The sequence below is a fragment of the Cuculus canorus genome, chromosome 12 (genome assembly GCF_017976375.1).
Source record: "Cuculus canorus isolate bCucCan1 chromosome 12, bCucCan1.pri, whole genome shotgun sequence".
Taxonomy (NCBI): Eukaryota; Metazoa; Chordata; class Aves; order Cuculiformes; family Cuculidae; genus Cuculus; species Cuculus canorus.
The window spans coordinates 8,074,655-8,100,336 of record NC_071412.1 but is presented as its reverse complement, the minus strand read 5'-3'; the positions used below and the strand labels follow the sequence as shown (position 1 = coordinate 8,100,336).

At 51.7% G+C, this 25,682-nt stretch overlaps 1 protein-coding gene across 2 annotated transcripts; it reads right to left on the bottom strand.

Moving 5' to 3' along the window:
- Nucleotides 1-11,805: 11,805 nt before the first annotated feature.
- On the bottom strand, nt 11,806-20,649 carry RHCG (Rh family C glycoprotein). Of its 2 annotated transcripts, XM_009561395.2 has the most exons (10): nt 20,192-20,649; nt 16,678-16,864; nt 16,033-16,183; nt 15,145-15,292; nt 14,597-14,763; nt 13,779-13,916; nt 13,279-13,415; nt 12,611-12,735; nt 12,167-12,240; nt 11,806-12,054 (listed from the first exon to the last, which is right to left on the bottom strand). In XM_009561395.2, the coding sequence occupies exons 1-10, from the start codon at nt 20,400-20,402 to the stop codon at nt 11,989-11,991; spliced, it is 1,404 nt and encodes a 467-aa protein (XP_009559690.1). In that variant the 5' UTR covers nt 20,403-20,649; the 3' UTR covers nt 11,806-11,988. The 2 variants fall into 2 exon arrangements, with proteins under 2 accessions (XP_009559690.1, XP_053934236.1); XM_054078261.1 differs by lacking the exon at nt 12,611-12,735 and having other exon boundaries at nt 20,192-20,648.
- Between the last annotated feature and the right edge of the window lie 5,033 nt (nt 20,650-25,682).

The following is a 25,682-nucleotide window of genomic DNA, read 5'->3' as shown; positions in this document are numbered from 1 at the left end:
GGAAACTAATGGACTCCTTAAATAGCAAAAATTGCACCCTGTAATTAAGATCTTGCTTTTTAAATGATTAATCATTCTAACCCCTTCCAGCGGCATCCCACTTACTGCTGCTCTCATATTGAAATGCAGATCTGAGGGGGGGGGAGCTGAGCAGGTCTGCGGAGAGGAGCAATTAAATCTTCCAGCTGTCGCTGGTCCACCCCATCCTCTTTTTTTTCAGAAAGCCCTGGGCGTTGTCTGCCGGGCTGGCTCTGTGCCCTGATCCACATCCCCCCTTTTGATCCTCTCATCTCCATCCTCCTCCCCACTTCTATCCCTTCTTTTTCTGTTGTCTCTTGGTTTCTGGGTTCAGTGGTAGTTTCTCACCACAAGGTCTGACCTTCCTTTCCTTGGACATGCTGTCAGCTCTCCAAAAAGCTGTCTGTTCCCCTCACGCCAGGTGACAGGGGAATAGATGTGAATGTCGGGTTATGGTAACATCAGCCAGAGGCCACAGAGAACAAGCGATCCCAGTCCAGCCCACAATAACTAGGTGCCTGTTTGGGGACTGCCACTTTGTGTCTCTGCCTACACCAGTATTTGCAGCTTTCTGAGGTTTCACTCTCCTGTTCTTCTCTTGGTTTTGCCTTGAACTGCATCCCATTGTGAAAAATCAAATTCTGCAAAAGACACCTGAGAATGTGCACCACTTTCCTGCAAGGGGTTCCCCACAGCCTCGGCACATTGTCTCCCTCATTCACACTTCCCTAGGACCAGCTATGGGTTTCTCGGGATGCTTCAGCAGGAAAACTGTTCAGCCGTGTAGAAACGTAACCAAAAGAATCTCCTCTGACCTAAATCCCTCCTGTAGGCCCTCTCCAGGTTGGAGGAGATCCCTCAAGTGTTTTCTAGAAGCATGCAGTTGTTTTTTTCACCCCATTGCAGGAAGCTATGAATGGATGGAAATCAGTCAGGGGAAAATACACCCGGTTTCAGCCCCCATCAGTGTCAGGCTGATGGATTGGGAAGGGCAGGCTCCCTTCTGATGACAACCCAAAGGGGAAGGATCTATGAGGTGCATTTCTGTTTCAGTTCTCTACAATAAAGCCCCCTTCTTGTCACTCCATCAAGCCAGTCCCACGGCAGGTCTGCGAGGTACCCAGGACTCCAATTCCCATCTCCATGGGCCAAGGGATAAAACCTGGTACCCAGGTTGTTTGAATTCAGTACAATAGACAGAGATTAACTCCAAGGAACGAGATAAGGGGTCACTGGAGTTTCTGTGTCTGAGTGTCTTGCATCCCTTTGCCAGTCTGATCCTTCCTATATGGAAATAGAGAGGAGACAGGAAAATGTGTATGGATAAGATGGAGGAAAGTGGATGACAAGAAAAAAAGAGAGGCTGCGATGAAGAGAGGTTGTTCCACGCTGAGTGGAAATGAGCAGTGAAAACGCTTTCTCATGGAGATGAGGATGGGAATTTATCTTTAAAATGCTACTGGACTGCACCTCCCTTTTCAAAAGTTTCCAAAATACAAATAATCCCATGAGATCTGGGGAAGGGAGAGACATATGAGCTCCTCTGGGCCATTCATCCCAGTTACCACATGGTAGACTGGGCTGCTGTGGTGCTGAGCACTGCAGTGGAGCACAAGAACAATGCTTCACAGGTTAGGGGAGGAAGGAGGGAGACTCCTCCGTATTACGAGTGAGAGATTGTTAGCCCTCAGCATCAGCACTGTTTCCACTTTGATTCTCACGCTTATTCCTACATGTTGAGTTGCAATGTCTGGCTATGACATAGCTGTAGGATTGGCCATAGTTCTTCTCGCCAAGTGCTCACTTAAGCCTGCCAGAGCACCCCAGAAAACAAGGCAATACTGCTGATGAGACCAAGGGGAGTTCCAGCTCTCTGCCCTTGTCCTCTAGACATAGATGTTTTGGGGAGAGAAGAAGGTTGCTAGATACCTTGTTCTTGCTGAAGAGTGTTCATGGCCACCAGAATGGCTTTTAATGGACAACACTGCCCAGGGATTTCATTCTCCCCACAGCTAGAGCTCGGAGGCCTTTTTCCCATGACAAAATGGAGATGATATCAAGAAGCCACATAACAAGTGATGGAGGATCACACAGACCATGAGCTGCCTTTCCAAAGGGGTGACTTCTTGCAGCTCCCATGCTGCTCTGACACGCTCTCCTATATAGTTGGATTCTTCAAAATATCCAGTGATCCTCCACTGATTTTAAGGCATTAAGTGCACAGTTTGATGGTATTTTGACCATGGCCTGCTGGGAAAACTTAAACTAGGTGTGGAAAGGCCATGCTCCTGGCTCACACAGCCAGAACCGTAAGGGTTAACTGGTGGGAAGCGGAGGCAGAGAAGTACTGATGGGACCAGATTCCCAGAGCACCAGGAGGAAAGTCAGCAAAACCCCACCAATCTCCCTATTTATGGATCCTCACTTCTCTGCATGGCCCCTTTCTTCCTCCTCTTCGCTTCCCTTTTTCTATTCCCTGCCCTGAGCTGCAAGGCGCAGGACCCCAGCCCATCCCTGAGCCCCCTCCATGCCATCATTTGCATTTTCACCAGCCTTGATTAATGCCAGAGCCTGTTTATAGAGTTACAATCTCCAAATTAGGTTGCCGAAGGCATCCCGGGCCAGCCCTGGAAAAATCTCGGTGGCTGAAAGGAGCCATAACTAAGCCTCAAGCAGACGTCTTTATTCAGCTGTAATTGACGTTTAACAGACGTCTGTAACTTCGTCTGGACTTATAAAAAAAACTGAAAAAAAGTTCTCCCCTCTCTTTATGTTCCCCCCTTTTATCCAGCAGTCAAAAGTGTAAGAGCCCACCACACCGGCCCCACTCGGTCAGTGTGCAGCAGGGGCCGTGACAATAGTGGGACTGAGACAAAGCCGCAGCCCACGCTGCACACACTGGCGCCTTGTATGTCTATTTACCTCCTAGAGTGGTTTATGCTAATTTATTGGTGAGCAGCGACCACTTCTGCATACTGATGTGCCGCCACTTCTTTCTGAGCGGGGGCCCTCGTCTGCACAGAGGCCTGTGGGGGGACCCTCTTCCCTGCTGGCAGCGCCCCAGAAAAGGATGCTAGAGTGCTCGAGGCTCCCCATGTGCCCCCCAGCCCATCCAAGCTGGTTTGATTGCACGATGGCTCTTTATTTTGCACCCTTTCAGACACAGGCTGCTGATACCATCCTTTTGCACAGGGATGTTCCAGGTCCTGGAACCAATCTGAACCTAACCCATAGGCATAGGATGAAGCTAAGGACACAGAAAGAAATGCTCTAGATAGCTGTGGAGACAGCCAGATTTTCATATAAATATATCTTTGCTGTGTTCTGCTGACATGTGTGAGCATGGGAGGGTGCTCACAAGTCAGGAAGACACTAGAAATCAGGATAAAATTATTTTCTTCTTTCCTGAGTGCTTATATTGTGTACTATTCTTTGCTGCACAATGGTTTATTTCAGCACTGGGACGTGAATTCTCGGATCAGGTTTTACTGACTCGTCCTTGAAGGGAAATTTTCCTTTCTTCCTCAAGAAGATGTGGTGCCGCCCAGGCCCTAGCTGGAGAGGACCTCTGTGCTCTTCCACAGATGATCAGACCACTGGGAGGATAGTCAGGTCTCTCTCTGCAGACCACATCCTTCCCAGAGGAGGGTTTCCTAGAGTATTTCAATATAGAGACTACCCAGAGTTAAAGAGTAAGTTGGCTTTAGTGGTTCAGGATTCCCCAGAGAAAAGTGAATTGAACAGGGAACTGCTGCTTTCACCCACAAACCACCTTCCAGCACTTGCCAAGCACAAGCCAAGGAGAAACAACCAAAGCAAAAGGAATACAATCAGGAGAAATTTGTTTTGATGCTGCGGACTTGCTGTTTGTAGCACATAGAGCTCCTAAAAACCTGGTCATAGCTATGATGATGTGAAGGCTGGGGACAGTCAAACATGGGTCTTCATGTCCATGGTGTGAGCATTGGGTCATCGTGTTGCAGATGATAAAGTGAATGCAGTTTATCCCAGGGGAACAGAGGCCATTTGCAGGTTTAACCAAGCATTGGGCCAGGAAGATTCAAGATGTATGTCAAAAGTCCTTCAGCTTCCCCAGGACAGGATGAAATGGTGTCCTCCAGCCCCTTAGCTCTCCCAGTGCTCCTTTGCACAGATGAATCCTGGCTGCAGAGCCAGGCAGGAGATCTGTCTGTGCAGCGGAAGATGTGCTTCTAGCAGAGCCACCTAAAAACCGTGAGAAATCTGGCCTTAAGTACAAGAAGAGCGGTAAGGTCCCAAAGCTGGGAGCTTGCTGCTGCTGGGGCAGCCAACGGCCCGAGAATAAAAAGGGTGACAGAGAGTTTGGTGGGTGGGACTGCGAGAGATGTCTCAGAGATCACCAGTTTTTTGCTGTCTCAGGCCTAGAGAGACTTGAACATGACCCTGAGAAGCCGCTAGCTAGAAGAGATCTATTGCGGTAGGCAAGCAGCCTGTGCAGCCACTGCTACCCACAGCGAGCACAAACTTGGCAGAGCAACTGCACTGTAACACCACCTTCCCCCAGAATGCCAAATACAGGTATCCCTATTCCCAGGAAGACGGGAGAGAGTCATCAGGCCTCTGATGCAACTTAGGACAACCTCAGGGCACTGGGAATCCCATCCTGTTGCACTGGAAGTAGCCATGACATTGGCACCAGCGCTGACCCTTCAGAAACTGAGGGACCCTCTCAAACCAGAGAAGAGCTCAGCTCACCAGAAAGGCCAGTTTTTCAGCTACTTTCTGCTGCTAATGGTACAGAAAGGTAGTGTATCTCAGCCACGGATGTGGCCTTTTGTGTTTCTAGCCCAAACGCTCAGGATTTGTTTTCTTTTTCGTGCTGCTCAAAGTAGCAGTAAGTTTGCAGCCCCTCTGGCACCTTTCCCTGGAGCTTTTTGCACCAGTTGGGAACAGGACATTGCCGTGGGGAGGGAGCAGCTTGTGGTGCTGTGCTGGAGTGTTTCCCCCTTCCTGCGGAAAGGGAAAGAACTGGTCTCCTCCACAGCCCTCCTGCATGTCAGTGCTGTGAGCTCTGGTCACCTCTGCCTGTCTTGAGATCAAGGGCTCGCAGGAGCCTTCGGTTAATAAAGTCTTCCCAGGTAGAGGCAGGAACAAGGGGGTTTCTCCAGGCTTCCTACAGCCGTGGAGAGGAAGGATTTCCTGCAACAAGGCTGAGCACAAAGAGCCTGAGCTGCCGCGTATCAGTAATACCCAGCGGTGCCTTCACTTGAGGCCAGCGAGGGAGGCTTGGCAGCAGCACTAGAGGTTCCCTGGAGGGGCACATGGACGGAAAGCCTCATTCCTCCCCCCAGCACCCTGGCTGCAAGGGAGGGCAGGCAGGGCTCTGGGAAGGTGCCAGCCTGCAGCCCTGCCTGCACCGCTGCCTTGCAGGAGAGGAGGGAGACGTGAGCACCGTGTCTTAGGTGAGGGCACCTCATGCTGGCAGCTCCAGAAATAGCCTGGAAAGCCTTTGTTTTAGTGATTTCCCTTCTTTCTTGCACGGCCGTTGGCTCCGGCTGGGGCTGATGAGTGGAGAGGGTGCTCCGCAGCAGTGTGAAGCTGCAGGGACCAAAAAGCTGGCCCAAGCCTGGAGGAGATCAACCACCCGTTTCTTCTGCTACGTGTCCTCCTGCAAGCCCAATCCCCAAAGCCACCCCTACGTGGAGTCCTGCCAGTCTTTTCTTTAGCCATCAGTGCCAAACATCCTCCAAGCCCATGTCCCCAAGGTCCTGCTGTGCCTTGTCCAGCAAGACAAGGGGATTGTGGCTATGGGGGGGCTGCCATTCCGCAGCCTGACTGGGGACACCCCTGTGCGTGGCATCAAACCCCAGACATGTAGGGCTGAGCCCTTGACCCTGACGCCCTCGCCCTCCTTTCTAAAGGCTTCTGCATCTTCCCTTTCCTCCCAGGGTGAGCTGCCTCTGCAGGGGCATCCCTGGGCCTCGCCTGCGAGCTGTTATCTGCCAGTCAAAGGCGGGTGAGAAAAGAAACACCCCTCCTAAAAAACAAGATGTCTGGTGTGAATCTCCTGATCCTGCTAACCCGAGGGCTCCGCCAGAGCTGGCCGCGTGCAAGCGGTAGTCGCGGGTCTCGCTTAGCAACAGGGCCCAGAGCAGCCTGTGGCTGCAGGGAGAAAAAAGGGTCTTTTCTTGTCGGTGAAAGATTCATCGTTGGGCTGAAAGTGGCCCCTCCCCTCTTTCAAATACTTGTCAGCGGGGAGAATACAGCTTAGATACTGGGCTGATCAGATCATGGCTAATCTGTTACTCCTGGCCGCGAAAACTGCCGGAAGACTTTCAAACAACTTCACTGGGAGCGTGTGCGGCGGGAGGGAGCGGGCAAGAGACACTGAGCAACCAGCAGCCCTGTGCCGGCATCCCCAGGGCATCTCCTGCTCATGGGGCAATCAGGGCTGGTCCCTCACCAGCATGGGCTGGAGGCATCCTCTGTACTATGGGCAGGGGCAGTGGAGTGTAAGAGGTCACTGCTGAATGGTGGGAATGGAGTGATGGGCTGTCCAATGTGTCCCTTGCAGTGAGAAATGGGCTCTCCTGGTTGCATGGCTTTTTCTCTCAAACCGGGTGATCTGGAGATGTTTGTTACTGTGGAAGAACATTTGCCACCCACGCCTGGAAGTCTCAGCACTGTAGAGAGTTCCAACAAAAAGGTGCCCAAGTTGTTTTCCTGGTTACTCCCTCCCGGTGGGCCAAGATATTTGCAAGGGCAAAACCAGACCAGACAATTCAAACAATTCCTACTCAGTGGTTTGCCGGCATTTCACGTGGTGGCCCAGATTCTGCTCCTGTAGATGAGGATACATCACAGAGTTGCAGTCAGCCAGAGAGGTAGGAGCATGCTCACAAATATCTCCTACACATCTTGCTACACTCAGCCCGTGTGAGTGGTCAGCCCAGGGGACAGCGGCAATACACCCTTACAACCAGGAGCCCGCTTCTCCGTACAAAACCAAGGCAGATGGAGCTGCTTTACCCATTGTCACTGCACTCATGGGTAAGACCTGATTCCCAGGCCTGGCACATGCTGCTCTGCCTCTCTTTAAGTGATCTGCATGGCCATGCACCTTGCTCATGCACCTTGCTCTGCTCCCTAGCTCTCTTGCTACTGCTGCCTTGCCCTGCTGCATACCACTGCCAGCCTGGCTTTAGTCCCATATCTACCTCTTCTGGGCTCAGCACTAACCATGGTTATTGTGCAGGACCTGCTGTGGAGATGGACCGTTGGTGGAACAGCTCTGCCTGTGATGGAAAGGAAAAGTATCCCGAAGTGGCCTAAGCTGATGGTAGCCGGTGGGAGGGGGATGGATGTCCAGCAAGCCTGAGGACTGGCCTGCATCTCGGCAGGCTCCTCTTAGTCAGGAATAATTAATTACCTTCTCAAGGATCTTACCCTCAGCCCTTCCCTGCTCATGCCCCAGCCCAAGAGAGGAGGGAGGGAGGAGACGGCAGCGAAGAGGGTAGAGAATTAATTGGACATTGTGTTGGGAATCGCCTCCTGGTTGCTGTCAATCTTGGGAGTGAACAGCCTCTTGTCTCACTCAATAGGAACTTTATATGCTCCTTTAATCCTTCAGTCCGTATTGTCAGGGCTTCCCCCCTCCTCCTGTCTCTCCTTCCCACCGCAGGACTTTTGATGACCCCAGCTGTCTGAGGCCATACAAAGAAGCCCCTTAACTAACACCCTGTGATCTATACAGGCAATAAAGAGGCTCCCCTTGACAAGGATTTGCAGGCAGAATATATGCAAATGCTGGGAGGTGCACGGGTGGGGATGTGTGCCGAAAAAGTCGCCATGCGGCAGGGCACGGTTCGCCACCCTGGGGATGTGGTGGCCCAAGTAGGGAGACGGTACAGGTGAGGGATGGCTGGAGGAAACCAATGCTGGCCAGGAGTGGCTGGGCATTGCACACACCGTCATGGGCTAAAGCAAACAGGAGTGCCCCATTCATCTGGGCTACAAGGCCAAGGCATCCACGGGCACATAAACGGGGGGCTCCCAGCCTATGCACCCCGGTTCTGTGCTCCTCAAGGGCCACCTCCAGAAGTCAGGAGGCCATGCTCCTTCCCACATTAGCACATGAATGGGGTTAGGGGTGGGAGGGAGGCGGGAAGGGGGGCAAGCCCCCACTGTCCACTCAAGCAAACAATTTGGCTAGCAAATTGACATAATTACAAGGGACAGAGAGAAAAGAAAGGCGAGCCCCCTCCCCTGCGCTCCAGAGGGCCCGACCCCTGCCGAGTTACTTAGACCCTTTGTGCGACTCAATGCTAGGGACTGATGAGGGGACGTATGCCCTTTTCAAGGGCCCTAAGCGACCGGCTGCCCTAATCTGATTACAATTTACAGCGCTCCTTCAGAAGGGGCTGGAGCGGTGCTCACACAGGCGTGGACATGCCGAGTCCGAGATGCACGTGCTGGCACCGGCGCAAAGGTGCATGGACATACATGGCAAAGGTAGGTGGACATGCGTAGTGACGCAGTGGCCAGCAGGCTAGCAGCACTGGCCACCTGGACAAAGTGGTCTTCAGCATGTTGGTTGTGCATGGTCAAGAAGGCTGAAGGCATGCATGTGGGGACATAGGGCTTTGTGCGCATGGAGACACTGCCAGCAGGAGATCTGCCATGGCCAGTGCCTTGGGTGTGCGATGATCCCATTTCAGCCTGAATCTGGGGTTTGCACGCAAGTACCTGCACCCATGCACACATGGGCACAGATGTAAACACACAATCCACCTTCTCCTGGGCAGGGTTGTGGCCGGGGACCCTCTGAAGATGCATGGGGTCCCCACCAGGATGGGGGGACAGCAGAGGTGAGCACAGGCCTTCCCCAAAATCTCTGCTGCAGCACACAGGAGTGGGAATGCAAGCAAAGCCCACCACCTGCCTATTAAAAGCAGGATTAAACGATGCTGGTTTTTCCCCCACCCCCTTTCCGCTCTCTCTAACATCGTCCCCTTGGGGAAACCACCACCTTTACATGAGATTTGCCTTGTTGTTTTTTCTAACCTCTTTTCTGCTCTGTGCCCCATAGATCCCAGGGGATTAGCAGCCAAGCTGGGCCTTCCAGCCTCCTTGAAGGCGGGTTGTTTCAGCTAGCCCCCCCATGGGAACCTGTCCCAGGACAACTTTGGTCAATGCCTCCGGTGCTTCCCAGCCAATTTGTATCACCTAATCCCCTCGGGTATCGACAGCCCCTTTCTCACACGTTCTCCCGCCTGCCAGAGCAGCCCAATCCTCTGCTCTCCGTGCTCCCCTGTTGAGAAGCCCTCTGTCCACCACTGGGGCCACAATCGCACTTCAAACGCGCCAGCCCGACCCCGGCATTGTTTGCCAGGGAATTAAAACTGCAAGGCCAGCCCCAGCGAGTGATTTAGTTACTGAGACCAGACTGAACCCTGCAAGAGCACAGGCAATAAAACGCTTCGCTGCCCAGCAGCCCGGGCAATTTAGGTGTCTTCCCACGAGGAGGAGGCAGAGTCTGGAAGGGACAGGGAGTGGGGTTGGGGCTCCTTCTGCTGGCATGTGAACACAGGGTATGACCATCTCCGGGTGCTCACAAACCTGACCCATCAGAGATGCAGGCTGGCCATCTCGCTAAAGCAAGAAGGTGGCTCAGTCTTTGCGGTCGCTAATCCTCACAGCCCTTTGCAAGCCTCTGGGAGGGAAAAACAGGGGCCACAGAGGCTGGACATGGTATCCCCACGGTGGAATTCTGCCTCCCCGAGGGCTGGCACGGCTGGATGCTGGCTTGTCTGGGACGTGGCCAGAAGCTCAAATGGGGTAGGACAGAGGGGCAGTGGTCCATTGAAGCAGTAGGAAATGCAGTGCCCAAGAGGTCTGCTTCTGCTTTCAGGAGATTTTGAAGACTTGGGGCACAGTGTTTAGGACTCCACTTTTGAAAAGAGATTGCCTACAGCCACTGCCAGTGAAACTTCCTGTGATGGTTTGTGATGGGCTCTGTGGTTGCATCTGGGAATAGAAAATGGCTGTTAACATTCTTTCCCCAGTGCAAAGGGTGGAAGATCTCTTTCCTTCAGCAGATCCCAGCACAGGGAAATCAGGAATTGCCCCTTCATTTTCCATCTCTGCTCTGGGGAAAGTGTGCAGCTCAATGTAAACTCAGCCTCCGCATGGATCGTTCTCTGGAGACCATTTCTAACCCCTGTCAGACATCTCCTTTGCCATCATAAAAGAATATACAATCCACTGTCTTCTGGCAAGAGGACTAGAGCTCCTGACAGCACAGCTATGGTATTTCTGAATTTCCCCTTAGCCAACAACCCCTTTTCCTGCATCCCACACCGCTGCTGTGCTTGAGATCTTGCCTGTGGAGGATTTCAAGCCTTTTCTTATTTTATTACTCTTCTTTCTACAATGGTGAGGTTGTCTCAGGCCAAACAGAGGCAACGCTGGTTCAGAAGAGAGCATCGCTTGCACCTGGCTGTCCCTGTCTCCACACCACAGCGGGGGAACAGAGTGTTTCGGCACCTCCTCCTCTGTCATAATGTTTTTCAGCTCCACCAAGCAAAGTGTCCAATTAGAGCAGAGCCTCTTGCTTCCATCTTTACCGACATTTAATTAACATGCTGCTGCTGGCAGCCTCTGACAAATTCCAGAAACACGTTGTAAAGGGTTTTTGTCTTTACCCAACATGGAAAATGAGGGTGTCATATCCCAAGGGGATGTGAATAGCTACTTTTGAATCCCCCCTCAGGTGCGAGAATTGCAGCTAGATGCGGTGAAGAGACCTATCAGCCCTCCTACCTCCTCTCCCCCCCCGTGCTTTTCCTCTTCTGCCCCTCATATTATATCATCCTGGAGAACACGCAAGTTTTAGGCCTGATTTTAACTCCTGTCTCATCCAAGTCTGTCTGAAGCCCAATGATCTTGTTAAGAGCTAGGGGTTGTGCTCTGGCTTTGGGCTCTTCCCATCAGGATAGCACTGGTGAGTGGAAGGAGTGGTCTGATGACACTGGAAGAAATGGCTGAAACCAGAGAAGAAGAATGTGCAAACAAGGCTCCCAAGGAGCTCATGGAGGCCTCAGCAGAGCAGTTGAGTGGGTGACAGCTGAGGCATGTAGAAGTGCAGGCAGACTTGAAGCTCAAGATTGGCCCTTACAAGTGAGTAACATGCACATGAGTGCAAGGACAGCTGCTGCACCCCAGCATCCCCACCCAAAAAGCACCACCCTGGCCTATGCGTCCCACACAGGCCCAGCTCCAGCCATGGAAGGTCTGGCTGCTGCCTCCAGCCGCTGTATTTTCAGGCACCACATCCTAAGGCAATTGTCTCCACAGCCTGCGCTATCCCTGCTTTGCCATCGCTCGTGCATCCACTTTGGCCCCAGAGATCCAGGACTGCCCCAGTGCTTCCACTTTACTGCAGCTGCCCTGAGCTGCAGTGAGAGAGATGGGGTTTGGGTGACATCCCACCCTGCTCCACCACTCACATAGGGCCGGAAAGAATCGCAGAATGGTTTGAGTTGGAAGAGGCCTTAAAGATCAACCGGTTCCAATTCTCCTGATACGGGCAGGGACACTTCCCACCAGCTCAGGTTGCTCAAACCCCATCCAACCTGGTCTTGAACACATCCAGGGATGGGTCATCCACAACTTCCTTGGGCAACCTGTGCCAGTGTCTCACCACCCTCATCGTGAAGAATTTCTCCCTAATGTCTAATCTAAGTCCTCCCCCTTCCAACTTAAAGCCATTCCCCCTCGTCCTATCATTCCGAAGAACATGTATGGAGAACACGGTTTTATTTTCATTCACAACAGCTCGTTACAAAAGCAGGAGAGACAGGCAGAGCTGGGTCCCTCATCGTCGTGGAGAGAAAGCGAAGCCTTCGTCCCCGAGTGGCTGCAGCAGGGTGGGAGGCTGCAGCCCCACCGCCCCACACCCTGCGGACACAGCACCCCTGGGCTGCGGGTGGCTCAGGGCGAGGTGGCTTTGTCGGGGTTGTGCATGTGGTACGCGTCGTTCTCCTCGTCCTCCGGCACCTGCAGCGAGGCAGAGCCCCCGTCAGCGCCGTGGGGTCACAGCGCCACCTCGTGCCGCCCCCCAAACCCCACCAGCGCCCCAGCCTCACCTCCCAGTTAATGTCATCCTCACCTCCCAGTAAATGTCATCTTCGAAGCAGTTCTCGGCGGCGGCGTCCCCCCACACCGGCAGCTTCAGGATGGCCCCTGGAAGCAGGTGGGCAGGGGTCATTGTCCCGTGTGGGATGCAGACGGGGTGCGGATGGACAGAGTCCATCAGTCCCGGCAGCAAAGAGGGCAAATGCAGCCCTGTCAGGGCGCTCAGTGCTGATCCCCCATTTTTTCCAACCCCATTTGATCTTGCTCCCCCCCAGTGGCTGCCCGGTTTCTCCTGTTCCCACAGGGATTTGGGTGGTCCCACCTGCAGGGCATCCAGATGTGAGCAAGGCAAGGGCTGCAGCCCTCGCAATGCGGGCAGGAAGGTCACATCCAGCCACAGGAAGAAGCACATGGATGCCTCCATTTCAGCCACAGGCTGGATTCAAGACTTCCTTATCTGCGCTCCCCTCTTGCTTACCCACAAGGGCCCCCCCAGCAAGAGCCATCAGCAGAGACACTACGATGCCAGCTGCCTGGAACCCTCCTTGGACACTGGGTGTCCGCGTCTGGTAGGTGCCAGTGAAGTCAAATGCCTTGATGAACCTGCCAAGGTCAGAAATGGCAAGAATTGCTCCTGGCAGGAGATCTTCCCCAGCTCTGGAGGAGTGGTGTTGCCATATTCCTTCAAGGGCTCCTCCCTAGCCCCATTCCTCTTCTGCAAGGGACTGGGAGAGTGTTGCAATGACAAAAAACACTGCTCACTTCCTTCTCCTCTGGCCTCCGGCAAAGCCCTACCTAGGATGAGCCCAAAATATAAACATTTCTTTTGTATTTCAGACCTTTAACCTTACTGACCCTCCAAACTGTACAGGGTTGGAGGGAGGAGGGAGGAGAACTTCTGCCTCAGAATAATGCTAGGGAGTAGGGTTATGGCTCATTTTTTTTTGAGGACAGCAAAAGTCAGTTGCAAGAGAGGTGTCTTTTACACTTCAATAAGCCCAACACAGTTGGTGCACCCCATGTTTTTGAGGGGAAAAGGGGTAATTCTGGACAATTAATGAGGACTTTTAATTGCTTCTTCTTGCTCCTGGCGCAACGACACCCAGGCAACACCTGTTCTCTGGGGAGATTTACAAGCTGTCTTACCCTTCCTTTCCATACACATCCTCCGTGGCTGCAGCTGCAGTGATGGCCCCCACAATGCCCCCAATAAGGCCTGGCATAGCGTGGAGGTTGTGGATGCCACATGTGTCCTGGATGTGCAACCTAGACTCCAAAAAAGGCTGGAGGGGAGGGAGGCAGAGAGAGATCAAGGACATGAGCACAGCCCTGGAAAGGAATAGTGGCGATTAGTCCTTCCATGGAGGACTGGAGTAAGCAGGGAAGGAAGAATGATATTGTGCCCCATTAAAGAGCTAAGGGCTTGTAGAAAAAGATGTGACAACCTCAAGACAAAATAACAACATATACTCCAAAGACTCTCCAGTTGGGAGACTGAACCTTTCTGAGCATTTTGGGGCCGTAAATGGAGTCAGAAGTGCATCTACATAAGGGATGGTGAAAAGCAGAAACCCTTAAAGGACAGTGAATCTATTTCTGGTCTCCTTAGCAGGACCAGGGCTGTGGACCCCTAGAGAAGCACTCACCGTGAGGTAGACATACCCCACTGTGGACACAATGCCACAGATGAACCCGACGATGAGAGAGCCGTATGGAGTCAGCATCATCTCTGCACTGGTGCCCACGGCTACACCACCCGCCAGCGTTGCGTTTTGGATGTGGACCTGTAGAAGTAACCATCATGTCTTGGCAACTTGGGGAGACTGCAGTTGCTCAGGAATGGTGCAAATGGTAAAGCAGGAGAATTGGCTCTGAAAATGTTTCCAGAGGAAATATCAGGGCCCATTTTCCTGCTCATTGGTGGAAAACCAGAGAAGAACAGGCAGCCTCTGTTGGCAGCACAGGTGCACAGAGACTCCCACTCTCTGTACCACACACATTCTTTGCATCCACAAATCTGGGTGGGGAGTTGTGATGAGATGGAAATTGTCTCACCCATGTGTCACGCAAGCTCTCCTGTCACAGAGACGTGTCACCCACACACATTACATGTACAAGTCAGCCCCCCGATTGCTCACGAGCTGCCGTGCAGGCCCTGCTCAGCTTGCTGGAGATCGCTGCCAAACATGGCACTGCAGCATGCCCATTGGTAGCTGTCTGGGCACAGCAAGTCCAGTCCCTGCTGTGACTTAGGTGCCTCACGTGCAGGCCATCACTCTGCACCTCAGGCACTGCAGGACTTACTTCCCACTTGTTTATTCAACACAGCCTCTGGGTTTCTGCCTGCATGCTGGTTGCACACCCTCAAACCCCATATCTGTTCAGCGAAGGACAAGTGCCAGTCCCTCAGTCTACTTCATTATAAGTCCTCCGGGCAGTGCAGAGCTCTCTGCTCTCAGCTTACCATGTCAAGCTTGCCTTTCTTCTGCAGCATGCTGGAGAAGGCCATTGTGGTGAGGACACAAGCGGCCAAAGAGCAGTATGTGTTAATGGCAGCCCGGTGCTGGGCATCTCCATGCTCAGAAATCGCTGAGTTAAAACTAGGCCAGTACATCCATAGATACAGGGTGCCTGGTGGGATGGGGAGGAGGGGATAAAGAAGAGAAAGGGAGAAGAGAGAATACAAGGGTTGACAAAACCTCTAAAGAAGTTCTTTCTGTACAGAGGGATGTTAAATTTCGTAGTCCTACTGCCCCAGAGCTATACTCCCCATAATGGAGCAGCTGGCAGAGAAAGAGAACCAAAACACATCCTTGACTTCCCAGGTACCATCCCAGCTCAGCTACTGATTAAGGGAGCTGAGTAGCTCTGAGAGATGGAAGACCAGGATACAGAGCTTCTCAGCCCCAAATCTGGTTTCAGTTTGGTTTTCCCAAAGACACAGGAGGGACCAGCCCTCTGCAGCTGAATGTTCTGCATGTACCAGTGCCCTTGAGGTGGATGCTGACTCACCAATCATAGCGAAGAGGTCTGAGTGGTACACAGAGCCCTGCTTGTCCTTACTCTGCTCCAGGTTGGGTCTGTACAAGATACGCGTCACCATGAGACCAAAGTAGGCTCCAAAGGTGTGAATGGTCATGGAGCCACCTGCATCCTTAACCTGCAGCCATGGGAAAACAGAGGTTTGCTTCTGCAATCACCACTTGTTTTGGAATTGAGGTCTGCTTTGTGTCATGCCCAACTTGTCTGCCCACTCACCCAGTCTGCATTCACTCATGGGAAGAGGGGGACAAAAATGCTCTATTAGCGCTATGTGTCCTGCTCACTTGGTCCCATGCACAGCCATGGCATTCCTCTTAGCTCCCTCTTGGAGAGCACTGAGGCAGAGGGGAGTTTCTGACCTGTTCCAGTGGCAAGTGTGTTGCAGTGACAGGCAGATTGCCTCCCAAGTGCACTCAGGTCTTCTGGGAATTAATTTGCTTCCCAGCCCTCCGAGCTGTCTTGGAGGGCAGGAACTCTACCTCTGTCAGCAGACATCTTGTCCTCTTCATCCCTTGATTTCTTTCTACAACACCCGTATTCCAGCAGGGAAAAGAGATGAGAGGGAAATCTCAGCCATGAAGAGACTGTCTGGTCCTTTGTGCTAAAACTTGAGACCCATGGCAGAGGGGCCCAGTGCTCTGGAATTGCCAGGCTTGTGTGAAAACCCCCAGATTTCCCTTCTCAGGGAATTACTACCTGCTGGCCCACTCTTCATAATCTTCTTACCTTTTCTGCCTGAATTCTTGCATTTCAAATGCTTATGAAGACAGTGGCTTGGTGGAGCCATAGCAAAGGGGCAATTTGGAGAGACGTGGAAAGGAAGGAGCAGAACTAAGCGGGTGCTGCCAAAAGCCTTACATGAAGTAGGTTGAGGAGGATGTACTCGTTCACTGCAAAGAGTGTGACTTGAAACAAAGTCATGACAAGAAGCTGTATGGGGCTGGTTTTGCCCAGGATGGCCCCAAAGGCAATGCACACAGAGCCCACGCAGAAATCAGCATTAATCAGGCTGCAAAAGGGAAAGGAAAATTGTGGTTTAATAAGGAAATACTCTTCTCTAACACACTTTCACCCACTCCCACCTCTAGAGATCCCACCCCTGAAGAGGAATAGGTGATTAGGAGACAGCCCTGGATTTCCCCCTGACCTTCCTCCCACCCTTCGAAACTGTCCAGGAAAGGTGCTTTCCCAAAAATTATTTAAATAATGCAGATCATATGTGTTCTCAGCACTAGTGTCTGTTGTGCTTTGTTTGGAACTAAGGGGTGACACTCATCTCACATCTCCCTTTGAGCAGTACCACCATAGTGGCAGGTACCTTTGGGCTGAAAAGTGGAAAGCAAGTAGACGTATGTGGAGGGAGCACAATATATTAAGAGACTTGTTTGCACATAACAGAGGGTCAAGCACTGCCAGCTGCTTGGCTCCCACCCCATCTCTTCCACTAGCCAATCAAGAGGTGGTGTCCCAGAGGTGGTGTCTCAGAGCCCATCTCCTCCTTACTTCTCCACTCCAATGAGGATCTTCCCGCTCTTGAAAGAGTGAAACCAGCCTTGCATCAGGAGAGCCCACTGGATCCCAAAGGCAGCAAGGAGGAAATTGAAACCCACAGCTCCGAATCCATAACGCTTGAGGAACGTCATGAGGAAGCCAAAGCCCACAAAGATCATCACATGGACATCTTGAAAAGCTGTGCAGAGGGAAGGGACTGTTAGTTCTGTGGGGACAGCAGGGCCGTGAGTGCTATTTGAATTTGGTGGCGGAAGGAAACTAACTGCATCAGTGACGATAGGGGGGAAAGTTCATGGGAAAATGTGTTTGTCCCATGTACCCACATTTTTAAGTCTGAAAACAGCTCAGCTTCTGGAAACTGGTTTTGGTTAAAAGGATCAGTCTTGAAAGCCAAAAATGTTTATTAAAAGCTGTGTGTGAGAGAAGATGATAGACTAGTGGAGTGTACAAAGGAAAGCATTTTTCTATTCAGATTCTCTTCCCCCCCTTCTTTTGTTAAAATGTCAGAAAATGTCATGTAAAAAGAACGGTGAAGTTTTGTTAACAACACTTGAATGGTCATTTTGGATAGGTCCATCCAGTGCAAGGTCCTGGTGGTGGCTCAGAGCAAGAAGAATTCAAGAACAGGGGAAGTTTACAAATACATTTTTAATTGCCATTAAAATCAGTGGCAAAATACCCTTGAGACCAGGATCCCTCCTTGTGAGATTTTGAGTGCTTAAACCAGAGAGACTCATTTCTTCTCACAAATGGTTAAGCCTGCTAACTCAAGCCCCTCAGATGCCCTTCCCCGGGGGAAACTCAACCTGTGTGAGCCTCTTGAAAGAACTTCTCAATGCAGTTAACCTGCTGTACTTTTTAATGCCGCACGTTTCTATCAGATAAGCATCGCTTTGGAATTAAGTGAGCTGAAACCTACATACTTACAAATTGAACCATACAAACCCTTACACTGGAGGAAACTCTGAGCATGAAAAAAGAAGGAGACCGAAAGCTGGGTTCTTCCTCTGGGAGACTCCCACCAGCAAACCCTCACAACAGAAGAGGCAAACACAGTGTCAACAGAGCTATGCCAGGAAGTTCTGCATTTTGCAATGCACAAACCATTATAGCCACTATAACCCAGCAACGACTGTGCACCTCAGAGAAAGCATAAGCTCAGGGCAAAGGAAATCCAGTAACTGAAAATCTGTTCTACCCCGAACCTGTGCTGAAATCCAGCAGCCCCAGATACATGCCTGCAGGGACAGGGTTGTATCTGTTGCTCACACTAAGGGTTGGGTGAAAATCCAGGTGAAGTGTAATGCTGCAGAAACCTTGTCTTTTGTCCTTTGGTACTTTACAAGATCTTGGGACAAGCATTTGGACAGGCTCTAGCAATGCCATGTAGCAGAGACAGGATAATCTGCTTGTTTTTAAAAATGCCCCCCCTTAAGTCTACAAAATCACTTGTTAAAAAGACAAAGGAGACAAGATATGCAGCTTGTACTGTTCAGCAGAGGTCATTTCAAATGTACTCCTCTGCGAGTTCTAAGAACCAGTCTTCCTAACTCTGGTTTTACCATACAATCTCACAGTCTTTCCCTCTGCAGCTGTACTTATGTCCTCACCTCTCTTCTCTAATGTAAGCAGTACAATACACAGCTAGAATTATCTGCTGCAATTTGTATCATATATTCCCACTTTCACCCTAAAACCAGAAATACACAGGTCAGAGTTAAAGCTGTGGAGAGTGCGTCATCTGAAAACACATCTGAACCCCACTGCATGTTAGACCCTGTACCAACTCAAGAGGAAGAGCAGGTCTTCACACTGCACCCAGTCTAAAACCTTTTTCTAACTCTTGAGCTTGTTTTCTCTGAGGAATAGTAAAGTTGGTTTTATTCAGAGGCAGCCCAGCTGCTGCCAAGCCCTAAAGGCTTTGTGACCCTGCTTTGTGGGAAGACAATTGCCGTCACTGTAGAGAGGAAGCATTTGGGCTTTGGGAATGCTACCTGTGCCAAACATCTAATTCCTTTTCCCTACAGAAGAGAGGAGTCACCAATTAGGGAATATCAATGTGCATTTCGAAAGGAGAAGGAATTGTCACATGGATTAGACCTGGCAATGGATGCCATGGCACAACTGCCCATAGGCTCTGTCCTGCCTGCCTTCCCAATCATCTCTGGGCTTGGACGAACTCTCAGTTTGTCACCGCTATCTCACTGCCATTGCGAACAAGTCCTGTGGACAGCTGTGGTTGTGGACTCATTAATAGAAATGATCCTTGGGTATTCATCAATCCCACTGTCTACTGAGCAGCGCTGAATGGACACAAGGATCAAAACACCAGGGCTTAGCTGTCTTGCCATGCTTGCCCATCTTTGCAGAGACAAAATGTTTCTGATTAGATAATGGAGAAAAAAACAGCTGTGCTTTTAGGCATGTGAGCCCTTGCTCAGGTCTGCAACAGAAACGTAATTCAAAGCTAAACTGAGCTAAGCGGTTGCTCTGAGGTTGATTTAGTTGTGCGAATCCAAGCAGCCACGGGGAATATTTGGCACTGCAGAGGGGGTTGGGATCGAGGACAGAAAAGCTGTTACAGCCTTAGCTTCTACAAGCCGCTGGACCCCTGATGTCCTCCCAACACACCAGTGACAGGAGCAGCCCTCAGGTACTGCTGCTGTTTCAGGCCGACCTCTGTGGGTTAGTCCCAAGGGCAGATTTCAAGAGAGAGCCCAGGGCAACCATGGCCATGGACTAACTTGGATGCTGGCTGAGCAGCAGGTTTCTGTAAGCAAATCCGTTTCTGAAGTAGCTAATCCTCAGCAACTACAGGTTTCTATAGCTCCTTTGATTTAGCAGGTGTTTTTAATGGAAATGTTCTAAATAGATGCATGACTCAGGCCAGTTGCTTCCTTGGAAACAATTGCCTACAGAAGCAGCCTGTTTCCCAATGGCTCACAAAGATGACCAGCCCTGGAGATCAAAGCTGGCCAAATGCATTGCCTGGCCAGGAGGCAACCACTTGAATAATCTCCATGTTAATACGATCCAGTGACCCAAGAGCCCTGGGAACCTGGCAGGTGAGGAGGACTCTGGCATGGAAATGCCAGTAGCTAAAGGGTAATTTACTAGTGAGGGGGAGGATGTAGGAAGGGGAGGAAGATGTCACAGGATCTCGACAGCCGTTCCTCCGTATGCACAGAAGAGCCTGCTCTGATCCAGAGCCGGGGGAGGGGGCAGCAAGCTGAAATTTGCAGGGTGCTAGAAACACGTCAGCCCTATTCCAGGAAAAAAGACGTCATGTACTAGTGTCACGGTACCCTGCTGACAAAGCCTCAAGAGCATTTGAGGACCACGAAGCTTTTCTCTTGCTCTCCGGTGTGCCCCAAACCAGCCTCAAGGCAAGAGCTCACCTTTCCAGCAACCAGTGGAGACGTTGCCTCTGACAGGCTCTGCCATGGGTGGGTTGGGATGGGATGAGGACCAGCCAGCACCAGGACTAGACTTCACAAATACTCACATGGGTATCGGAAGTAGAAATCATTTTCTATGTCACTGGTCAGGTTCTTCTCTCTCTTCTCTTCCTCCCAGTGTGCATCGGCTTCAGGGTCAAAGCGCACAAAGACCCCAAAGAGGACAATCATGGCCACCTCCCAAAGGAGGCAGACAAGTGGCAGCCGCCAGCGCATGTACGTATTCTTTGCCATTCCCTGGTGCCTTGGCCTCTCCATCCACAAGGATCTCTGGGGATCCAGCAGACCGTGTGAAACTGCGTTCCCCGCACCCAGCCGAGGCCAGCGACATATATACGTTGGAGAGGGCAAGGTGGGGCCCAGGGAGGTGCCTGCAGCAGGATCACGTTTCAGAGTGCGGGAGCTTCGGCAGGCTTGGTCCTCTTGACCTCCTTCCTCCCTGGGAGGAGGGACTGGTCTTGTAGGCACCTTTTCTCCAAGGAGCTCCGAGCACCTCTGAGCCCAGCCTCCTCAGGGATGAGTAGACATGGAGGCCAGTATGAGTGGGGAGTGGAGTCCAGGCGTCCTGCCCCCTGCTCTGCCCAGCCCCACACTCCTTCCCTTCCCCTTGCAGGATCACCCTGATCCTCACCGCCCTGAATGCCCTCCCTCCACTGGGTGCTCCCCGCACCGCATGCCCTGGCTGTGCAAGCACCCTTCCCCAAGTGGCACCAAGGGGAAGGCAGGGTGCCCCTCGCTCCAGCTCTCAGCTGTCCCTCCTGCCTCGCAGGGTGCGATGGCAGTCCCAGGAGGCCCTTTGCCTCCTCATGAGACTGTCCTGCTCCTCAGTTTGAGGCGTGCATCTGGACAGTCGACCACACTGTGCGAGCCATCGGGGAGGTGAGCAGGGACAGGCTTGCCACCCCATGCAGGACAACTCCCAGAGCTTCTTGGGCAACACCGAACTGTCACCAGAGTCTGTTTCCTCCCATGAGCTTCTGTCCTGGGTGTGAGGATGGGAGAATGCAGCCCTGCTGCAGCAGGGGTCTGCCCAGGGCTGCCTACTCCCTAACCAGAGCAGCTGGCTCTCTTTGACCAAGAACAAATGGGGCTGAGCCCAGGGGCCACACACCACACACCCTTCTGATGACAATAAGATCTGTTGCAGAGCCTTCCCACATCCCCAACAAGGCAGCCTGAGTCACTGGGTGCAGGTCCTGCTGTGGGGCAGTCCCAGGAGCAAGAGGAAGATATATGCTTCAAACCCAATGACAATATCCTGCACAAATGCACAGACAATGCAGTGACCCTGCCAAGGCTGCTGTGCATCCATAAGGATGTAGAAGTATCCTTTCCTGGAGTAATTTGCCCAGCACATCCTCCCATCAAGTCAAGCCAGGCTGGGGCTGCATGAACCAGGGCATTACTCTGACATGGTGATGGAGATGGGGTTGGAGACCTTAGAGCTGCAGCTCGGATGTCCTCTCCTCTAGTGTGGAGATTCCTTTAATTAATAAACCTAAACACAATGCTCCTTTTTTTCCCCCATGGTTTTGAACCATGTGCTCTTTCTCCGAAGAGCTGGTTGAGTCCTCCAAGCGGATCCCAGCCCCTTCCTCTGCCTGCAGATCCCAGAGATGCCTGTCAGTCTTCACGAGATGAAAGACTGCATCCCAGGCAAGCTGCCCAGATTTGCTGATGGCATCTAATTGTGGCCCGCAGGCTGAGCAAGCAGCACTGATTTCTGTGTTGATTAGGCAATAATTTGAGTTTATTAGTTTTTCTTGTTTGCTTTCTTCTCAAAATGACAGATGGCAGAAAAATGCTGTAGATGCTCTTGAAGAGACTGATGGCCACACAAAATCATTCTCCAACATCATTTGCGCCCCATACAGGCAGCAGGGCAGAGGCAGCTTTGGGAAAAGCCAGGGAGATGCATCTCAGGAGCACATTATGTGGCAAAGGAACCAGCTAGCGATCAAAACACACCAGAGAGAGACAGCTGGGAGAAAAGCAGCAAGTGAATCCAGGCAGAAAGTGAAGGCCAGACCATGGGACAGCATCACGTTGCAGGGTCCTTTCTGTAGCTCTGGGCAAGCTCTGGGAGGTCGAGGCCACAAACAAGTGCTGTGTTTGTCTTTGCAAGGCTCCAGATTGGCTGTGCTCCACTCCCAGCCATGCCAGGGCTGAGGAAAAGAGAACCCCATCTACCCAGCCCTCCACTCTGCATGAGCAGATCTTCAGCTGGCTTTAGCTAGACTGAGGTCACTTGGTGGGGACAAGGAAACATTGTCCTAAGGACAGGTACTCCCTCAAGTGATATTGCTTGGGGCCCACCCACTTTGGTTTTAGGTCTCCCATCACACATGATTTCTGCAGGGCAGTCTCAGCTGTATGCACCAGGAAAGAAGAGATCTCCAGGCAGAAAGAAGCTGAAATCCCTAAACAATACCTGATCCGTAATTGCTAGAAGCACTGTTGATAGTTGTGTGTCCTACTGCCAGCTACGTGGTAGGACCAGTCTTCAGCCCTGTCCTAGAATAGTTCTTAGACACCTTGAGAAAGGCAACATAGAGGCACAGAGGAGCATTTTATAACACAAGGGAATTTGCTGAGGCCTGGTAGTGTAGCCACCAGCAATTATGCTCTGTGATCACCCTTTAGTAGAAGAAACCAAACTGCAGAGCTTTCCTAATCCATGGTCTCTCTGAAATGACAGCATCCCCAGAAAAGCAGCTTGCAAAGCCCTTGCACAGCCTGGGAAGCAGCAGCTGTGTCCCACCCGCTGTCCCCAGCCCTTCTCTCCTGTGTGTGGAGGCTGAGGACAAAGGCTAATGGCTTTTCCACTGGCCTGATAGTCTCACCTTGCTGCACTGCCTTATGCTGCCCCTCCTTATCGACCTATAGATCAGCGCTTTGCTGCTGCAGTCCCATCGGTGCCTGCATGCTCCATTGGCTGCCCACACTGGGACAGCCCATTAAAAGACCAGCTTCTCTCCAGTGTTCTCCCCGGGACCAGGGTAACTGGAGAGGCTGATGGGGGCATATCAGCACAGGAGCCTGCAATGCAGGCAAAGAGCTTCCTACAGTGGGTTAGACCAAGTCCTTTGCGTACATCCTACAAGGTACCTAACTGTGTGGTAGGAGCGGTGGGGCAGATTTCACCATGCTCCAGTCACAAATGTCAACCTACTTAAAAATCCACTTGGAAACTCCATGCTAGTATAAGCCAGCACAATGTGGGCTGGAACATCTGCCTGTTCCACCACTGAATTTTGTTCATTATGTCCGGTACCCACAACAGCGTCAAGGTGTCCCCAGAAATTCATTTGGATGACGCTGGGGGAAGAGGTGCAGTTGTGTTTGCCCTTCTGCTCTGGAGAATTGGGACCAGGCTGGCAGCAGTCAGGTCTCAGTTGCCTTGGGAAGGCTCTGCATGAGGGCTGAACAGTACTGGTCCCAGCTGGGTCTCTCCCAGTTTCACACTTTTATGAGCACTAAAAATAATTGAGAGATGTAAAAACAAAATCTAAAGCACACAGAAATCCCTCCCTCTTGCCTGCAGGCCTTGGGGCAGCTTCGCCCTGGAGAGGAGGGAATGGAAGCTGCTTGGGTCACTGCAAACTGTCTTGGCAGGTCTTATCGCAGCCAAAGCTGGAGCCAAAGTGCTGTGGCAGCTCTAAGAGGTAACCGCAAAGCCGAGCACCCTGGGGGTCTGGAGGCACCCAGAGGAGAGCAGAGCTGCAAGAACCATCTCACCATCTGCAGCATTGTAGGAAGTGGCCTGACATCCCTCCCTGCTTACCCCTGCCTTTCCCTCCTGGCAGATCCAAGGATTCACTGGAGTGAGGAGAACCAGGTAAAACCAGACAATACCAGAAATTCTCCAGTGGGAAACAGAAGAGTGACTGGGGAGGGACGTGAGGGTAGGCTAGCCTACATGCAGCAGGCAGCAATCCTTGCTCCTGGCTAGATTTACCCCAAACCTCATGCTAGCTTGCCTAACTGCCTGGTGAATGGAAGAGAAGCAGATCAAATTCTTTTCCATTAAGACAGAGAACTGGGAAAACTGCCTCCCCAGGAGGTACCAGTGACCTCCCACATCACGGTACAGCCAGGCCAAAGCCATCTCTGAGGATTTTAATATCCAGGAAGCATAACCAACCCTCTCAGCTTGTTCCCCTCCCTTCCTGCAGCTTCCTCCCTTCTCAGACAGTTGCCTGGAGATCCACCTCGGAGGCCTTTGTCCAGCTTGAGTTGCTTTTCCAGAATTAGTGGGCTAAGTAGCAGCTGCTACCTTTGACCGCAAGTCAGTCTCTGGGCACAGCCCAGCATCACAGAAGACTCGTTACTTGTGCAGGTCCTTGAGCGTAGTCCTGAAAGCAAAGCATCTGAGTCAATGCACAACAAACCACTTTTGGGCTGGCTCAGCAGAATGGCAAACATATTTCCCATCAGGGTGGGACAGAGTGGTGGTATGGTGGGGATCAGAGAGGTCATTTAGGTCTGGGTCTCAGCCCTTTTTTCAGCCCTCACCATTAAATATCACTTGGAGAGAAATGTTGAGAAAAGTTTAAAATAAAGCAAGACTTTTTTAAGTTAAATCCCCCCCCCATCTGGATCAAAATGACAACAAAATGTGAGCCAAATTTACAAATCATTTTTTGCGTGCCCTCTCCTTCTTCCCATGAAACCACATCTATCGGCAAGTAAATGATTGTCCAGAGAGAACCCAAGGGCTCTGAGAGAGAAGTCAGTGTCCTTGAGGAGCAAGCAGAGAGGGCGAATGTCTCTGTGAGCAGTGCCAGCATGGCACAGAGCAAGAAGCAGAAGTGTGGGCAACTGCAGCTGTTACGCTGGGAAACACGTGGGTCACTGGGGCTCAGCCAGCATCTCTGATGGCTTTCCTGAGAACTGAATGGGCTTCAAGAGCAGATACGTTGGAGCGGGCAGGAAAGGAGCAGGTGTTTGAGCAGCCGTCGGCAATTCCTGCATTGGGAGCTGCCAGGCTTTGCTGAGAAACTCTCCCATGCCCTGAGTTTGTTTCTGGTCCCAGGTGGACTGTGATAAGGCAGGTTTTGGTCACACTCTGCTAAGTGTCCTCAGTGGCTGCTGGGACAGTCACCCACAGCTAGGTGATGACAGTGGAAGCACGACTGGGTTGTCTCTTCTTCAGGGCTTGTGCAGGTGAGTGATCTATTGACAAGTAGCATGAGATGTCTTGCAGGGCCGAGAGCAACCCTCAGCCAGGAGGACGGACCCACAGCTCCTCAGGGAGCCCATGTTCCCAAGACCACAGGCTGCCCACCACCCTTTCAGCCAGGGAGACCTGGTGTCCTTCCCTTGCTCTTGATGGCAGGTTTCTCCTACACACCCGAATGGATCAGCCCCTCGTTCCAGCTCATTAAACTCACTTGCGTTCACAGTCCCCAACAAAGCCAAATGGGTCATTTATTGCCCACTTGTCTTTGTTGCTTTATAAATATGACTGGTTGCTGGTGACACTGGTTTGGGCTGGGGCATTCAGGCTGTGGAGACAAGGGAGATGTGGGTGTCTGG

Bases quoted from the DNA above. Each gene is read 5' to 3' on its own strand.
- RHCG (XM_009561395.2), bottom strand. From the start codon at position 20,402: ATGGAGAGGCCAAGGCACCAGGGAATGGCAAAGAATACGTACATGCGC. The intron at 14,764-15,144 runs GTGAGTCAGCAT...CCATCCCACCAG, and splicing joins AGACCTCTTCGCTATGATTG to GCACCCTGTATCTATGGATG. The intron at 12,736-13,278 runs GTAAGACAGCTT...TGACCTTGGCAG, and splicing joins GATGTGTATGGAAAGGAAGG to GTTCATCAAGGCATTTGACT.